Here is a 6,420-nt window from a genome sequence, read left to right on the forward strand (position 1 = left end):
CTATATTGTGGGGCTGTAGACCTATGTTGTTGAAATATAGACCTTTAATGTGGGGCTGTGGACCTATATTGTGGGGCTGTAGACCTATGTTGTGGGGCTGTAGACCTATATTGTGGGGTTGTAGACCTATATTGTGGGGCTGTAGACCTATATTGTGGGGTTGTAGACCTATATTGTTGGGCTGTAGACCTTTATTGTGGGGCTGTAGAGCTTTATTGTGGGCTGTAGATCTATGTTGTTGGGTTGTAGACCTTTAATGTGAGGCTGTAGACCTATGTTGTGGGGCTGTAGACCTATGTTGTGGGGCTGTAGACCTATGTTGTTGGGCTGTAGACCTATGTTGTTGGGCTGAAGACCTATGTTGTGGGGCTGTAGACCTATGTTGTGGGGTTGTAGACCTTTGTTGTGGGGTTGTAGACCTATGTTGTGGGGCTGTAGACCTATGTTGTGGGGCTGTAGACCTATGTTGTGGGGCTGTAGACCTATGTTGTGGGGCTGTAGACCTTTAATGTGGGGCTGTAGACCTATGTTGTGGGGCTGTAGACCTTTAATATGGGGCTGTAGACCTATGTTGTGGGGTTGTAGACCTATAATGTGGGGCTGTAGACCTATGTTGTGGGGCTGTAGACCTATTTTGTTGGGCTGTAGACCTATGTTGTTGGGCTGTAGACCTTTAATGTGGGGCTGTAGATCTTTATTGTTGGGCTGTAGACCTATATTGTGGGGCTGTAGACCTATGTTGTGGGGCTGTAGACCTATGTTGTTGGGCTGTAGACTTATGTTGTGGGGCTGTAGACCTTTAATGTGGGGCTGTAGATCTTTATTGTTGGGCTGTAGACCTTTGTTGTGTGGCTGTAGACCATTGTTGTGGGGCTGTAGACCTATGTTGTGGGGCTGTAGACCTTTAATGTGGGGCTGTAAACCTATATTGTTGGGCTGTAGACCTATGTTGTTGGGCTGTAGACCTATGTTGTGGGGCTGTAGACGTATAGTGTTGGGCTGTAGACCTATGTTGTGGGGCTGTAGACCTATATTGTTGGGCTGTAGACCTATGTTGTTGGGCTGTAGACGTATATTGTTGGGCTGTAGACCAATATTGTGGGGCTGTAGACGTATGTTGTGGGGCTGTAGACCAATATTGTGGGGCTGTAGACGTATATTGTTGGGCTGTAGACGTATATTGTTGGGCTGTAGACGTATATTGTTGGGCTGTAGACCTATGTTGTGGGGCTTTAGACCTATACTGTGGGGCTGTATACTTATGTTGTAGGAATGTAGACTTATATTGAAGGGCTTTTATCAAAAGGATTGTTTACTGTATGAAATCACTCTCGTTTGTATTATTACAAAGAGATACTAATGTATCCCATGGATTCGGAAACCGTAAAACCCTTTTTACAGTTTTTATTTTTATTTTATTTGTCACCCTGATACTCTTGTGTTGAACTGCACGAACATTGTTACAGCTGTATTATTATTGAACTTATTTCCGTAAAGCTCTTATTTGCACTTACTTGATTTCATAAATTGTGTTCAACGACTGCAATCTTAGCCGAATGATGCTTTCTCCCTAGCTGATGACTTTACTGCATTTAAAAAGGAAATTATGCAAAACCGACTTTGAGCTCAACAGTTGTTTTTGGAGAATTTGTGTGTGTGTTTTTTTTTCTAATGACGTGAAAAGGAATGTTCCGAAAAAGTACAAGATGTAGATAAAGTATGTATAGTTCCAAATTTTATATGCAAGTTCATTTCACAAAGTTCCGTTATTGCATGTTAGATACTTATGAAGATAACTTTAGTTGATCTTTATGTTAACATTTAACTCTGTTCCTCTGTGTACTACTTGTCTGGTGAAGAAAAACACGCACCTTTAATCTTTTTGATGTTCCCCTTTTATGAGTACATATCTCTTTATCGCGACCGGTCGATAATTCTTGTTTACATCCAGATTTTGAGATTAAAAACAGAATTACTATCTGCTTGTAATTTTAATAACACTTTACCGACGAACAGGGATACTGACAATTTTTTTTCTAAAATTATTTTGTATTGACTTTTTGATCTACCGGCAACAACCAACTGCCATTTTTGAATGTAATGAACAAGTCAACACGGGGAAGGTTAAAAGCTTAGAAATTTTGTGAATTATTGATAAGAAAAGTAATAATCATGTGGGCAATTCAGGACTTTTGTTACTAGAAAGAGTTTTTGGAAACATACAGTGAAATGACACAAAAAGGGGGCTGATTCAATCGTTTTAATCAAGCATATTATGTGTGTACCACCCATATCGTTCGTGTCGTACGCTTCATACAATTTATACTAATACTAGGTATGTATCTACTTAAGGCCGGGTGCAATTTGTTCAGAGCTGCATGTTCATTGAGTGAACATTTGCAATGATATACCGTATGAAAGTTTGCAACATTTTGTCATGCAAAAAGTTGCAACCCACAAAGTAGTTATGCCTAGATAAGGGTTATCTTTCCTTTCGTGTTACATGTACAAGGTAAAGAAGTGCCGGGTCATTTTTGAGGACGACGTTTACTCAGAATGGAAAAAAAAATCCACTGATGATAATGAAAAATCATTTATTGTATGTGAAAGACCTTTGATTGTAGTGTTATTTTTCACTTTCTATGAAGTTAGGTCAATGACCTACTTTTTGCGTTAATGGCCATTGAATATTTTGTGAAAAGTTAACAAAAATCCCTGTAACTTTTACACTATGATTGAGATTTTCTTGATTGCGAAAATACTACAAATAACTAAACTCTTTAAAAAATGAAATTATACAGATTAAGTTGACCGTTGCACGACATGGATACAAATAGCTTTAAGTGACATTTGATAGAAAAATTCCATTGTTGATGTGTATCGGTACGTTAATTAGAAGAATTTGCAAATTCATCTTACGTGTAATTTGTTGATAGTGTCGATCGATCGATAAACTGCTTAGAACTGCATCGTGTAGATTTCACCCCTGTCAGTTTCCTAATAATAGCTATTAACCATAATCGTTTATTTTTAAGATATAGTGGAGATGATACGCAGAACACATGGATTCAATACATATATCTCCTCTCTTCAGTTAATCTTTCCAAACGAGTATTGATTCAAGATTTGATAAGTCTAGTTCAAACAGGTGCTCGGAAACAGAAAGACATTATTTTCTTTAGTTGATGCAAGGGTGTATGTCACCTGTAACTCTGCGCAGAACAATCTCAATATGACAACAAAATCAGGCAGAATTCATAATATTGACACGAACTAAAGTCTCTACATATTACTGTCATTTACCGACATCTGTCGTGAATAGGTGACAATATAAGGCGTGTTTATCGTCAAATGTCATTGATGGAATGATCTGAACAAATATTACAAATATTTTGTTTGCGATATCAACCTCCTAACGCTTTTAAGTATCTTAAATCCGGGCATAACCTCCCGTAATAAATCAAAAAATTCTTCTCGGATGAAGACAGTATTTCTATAGTCTGGTGTTGTTAACAAAGAAAATGCCATTGACCCCCTTCAGTGTCAGGCCAAAAAATTAAAAAAAAAAAGCTTTTGCAGAAAACTTTCGTTCATTGAAGAACAAAATATAAATACATGTACATATGGCGAAGTTCAGTATCCTGATATTCTCGCTACCATCAATGTCAGTTGATTTGGCTGACAAGGATGATGTTTTATAGCTGTACATGTACTGTAGCTAGTAGTTCTGTTGCAAATGCTTCGCGTCAGAGCTTTGGCGCACTGTCGGTTGTTACGTCATCAGGCAATAAACTATAACAAATTCTTCATCATAGTTCATATAGAAGTACATATGTATACATGTGTAGATATGTTGATACTTTCAAGCGATTATACGTCATACGTCACGTGTTACATGTTTTTCTTAAAGTTCTATGTGCCCAAAATTTGAGTGCATTTTTCGGAATTTGTGTGTTTCTGTTCTGTTCTTCTCATTGCGTGGCTGGTTAAAAAAAAGAAGTTGACGGTGTCGGTAAGTGTTAAGTCATTCGATAATTTTATCTAAAGATCATTGCGACAAATTCCGACCCAACTTCGCTACTAGCCAAGGGTGACTATCTACGGTGTTTCTCCATTCACCGAATTCTCTGAATAGAGATCATCACCCTTGGCAAGCGAATATGATTTCTACCAGAATTTCCCCAATTTTTGTTTTGAATAATAATATGGCAGCGAAATAGTCGAAGAATTAAAATGTTATCATTATAACTTGGCAAGACTGGACTTTCCTCATCGAGGATGCAAGTATATTTTAGAAAAAATGCAGAATGAGAAATTAGTTGTCGAAGAAATCTCCGGTAATTTCTAATAATCGAAACTTAAAGGAAAAATCATTTACTTAAAGGTGATTTATGAAAAATTATCTGAAATCATCGAGTTCCATTTGCTTTTTTAAAAAATGTTTTGCAGAATCCATACACCAAAGGTAAAATATCTGAAATGGATCTCTTTAACCAGGATTTAATGGAATATATTGGAGTTTAGTCAATATTAATTTTACTTGTACACATTATCTAACCGGTTTAAAGCGGTTAAACACATTAAGTTAAAGAGATTGTTATTCAATGGTTATAAATGGAGACGCGAGTATAGCGGATGTTTCCCTGCGTTGTGCTTTGCCATATTTTACCTGTGAGTGAGTGATATGATCTTAAATCTATAGCTGTTTATTCCGTCTTGAATTATTGAAGAAGCGCCATGTTTTCTTCACGGGAAAAGTTAAGGTAACAAAAACATTACGTGCGTAAATTTCATAAATTCATGAATGGCTTTTTTCATGGTAATTACCATATTCAAAATCTACTGATAATGATAGACACCTTTAAGACTACCTTTGCTATGACATACCATAGTTTTAATCTGAATTAATCACGTGTTATCTAAAGATAATTTATGTAATCTTTATGCAGTGCAGCAGATTTCATGTTCATTTCCTGTTAAAAAGAGCGTCACATGTTGTCCTCATGTACATACGTGATGCATGTTTCATGAACCGTTACGGTGTTCCACTTTTTGAAAATTCTGTATACTAGTACTAATGTGTTAGTACAAGTGCCTCTGAAATACATTGTTATCTCATTGGCCTGATAAGGATATGATGGTGTGTATAAAGTCAATTGTTTTAATGGGATTGATGGCATTGAAGTAGGGAAATGATGACGTTTTCAAATAGCCTTTATACTACGAAAATACATGTATGTCAGACAGTAAAAGCCTAAAGATCATGAGAACTTGACCAAATGTAAAGGCATATTTTTTTAAAAACAATTTTTATTATTGCATTAGTAGCCAACGAGTTGAGGTAATTACGGTGTTTTATGGTGATTCTCTGTATAATTTTGACATTTTTGAGTCTGGGAAACTTGCCCCTTTCTCGAAATAGGAGCAATTGGAATTTTTTTTCAAAAAGAATGCTGTCTGGATCCCCTACCTGTGAATTTAAATCAGGAGAAATCGGTCATTTACATGACATGTATAAACAGGGTAACTTTATTAGGGCAATCGAATCGTTGGATCTAGCTGCTCCTCTGATTTCAATATCCTTTATATTACATCATACCAATGAGTCTTAAATTTGAAGTTCGAAATCTTGTTCAATGTTTGTGGGTTTAGGTCCAAAAAACCACATGTCACCCTCATACTTAGTCAATAAGGAGTGACGTTTTGCTAAATCATCAATTTCTTCATGTTTCTTCATGTTTATATGTGTAAATAATGTATAGAGCTTCATATAAATATTTCCGAATTAAATTTGGTTGTTTGTTCAAATATCGCATTTACATGTATCTTTACGGTGGTATAAGAGGCACTTTTAGATTGCAATAAAGATGACACCCCCCCCCCCCCAAAAAAAATCTAAGAGATAAAATGTTTTAATACCTTAATTAGTTGACTTTGATCTCATGACTTTTAGTCCCAAGGCAGAGAATTTGACGGCGATTTGGTGTTTTACAACAATAGCATAGAAGAAAATAGAAATAAAGTGACGTTCAAAAGACGTTTTACAACAATAGCATAGAAGAAAATAGAAATAAAGTGACGTTCAAAAGACGTTTTACAACAATAGCATAGAAGAAAATAGAAATAAAGTGACGTTCAAAAGACGTTTTACAACAATAGCATAGAAGAAAATAGAAATAAAGTGACGTTCAAAAGACGTTTTACAACAATAGCATAGAAGAAAATAGAAATAAAGTGACGTTCAAAATACAGCCGGTAACGAAGGGAAGTTGTTCGAAGCGTGTCTTTCTTAAAACATCACACTGTAGATTTAAAGGTAAATAAAAAAATTTCAGAATCGCTGGAGAAACAATAATCACAGATGATTTGTCGGGTATTATTATCAAATGTTAGAGACGCATCATATCCTCCATTATATTT

The 6,420-nt window shown here is 36.0% G+C and overlaps 1 protein-coding gene across 4 annotated transcripts in view; it reads left to right on the forward strand.

Annotated features, from left to right (window-relative positions):
• LOC105349101 (glutamate carboxypeptidase 2) overlaps positions 1–6,420 on the forward strand; it is a 36,557-nt gene that overhangs the window by 7,466 nt on the left and 22,671 nt on the right. Inside the window, exon 1 of one of the 4 annotated variants that reach the window (XM_066070573.1) lies at positions 4,590–4,675. The exons of 2 other annotated variants lie outside the window; for them this stretch is intronic. In XM_066070573.1, the coding sequence (XP_065926645.1) occupies positions 4,605–4,675 (71 nt within the window). In that variant the 5' untranslated portion in view covers positions 4,590–4,604. Of the gene's footprint in view, positions 1–4,589; positions 4,764–6,420 lie in introns of those variants that run through there. One more of the 4 variants, XM_034477385.2, reaches the window with a different exon arrangement.

This window comes from Magallana gigas, chromosome 9, assembly GCF_963853765.1.
Source record: "Magallana gigas chromosome 9, xbMagGiga1.1, whole genome shotgun sequence".
NCBI classification, from domain to species: domain Eukaryota; kingdom Metazoa; phylum Mollusca; class Bivalvia; order Ostreida; family Ostreidae; genus Magallana; species Magallana gigas.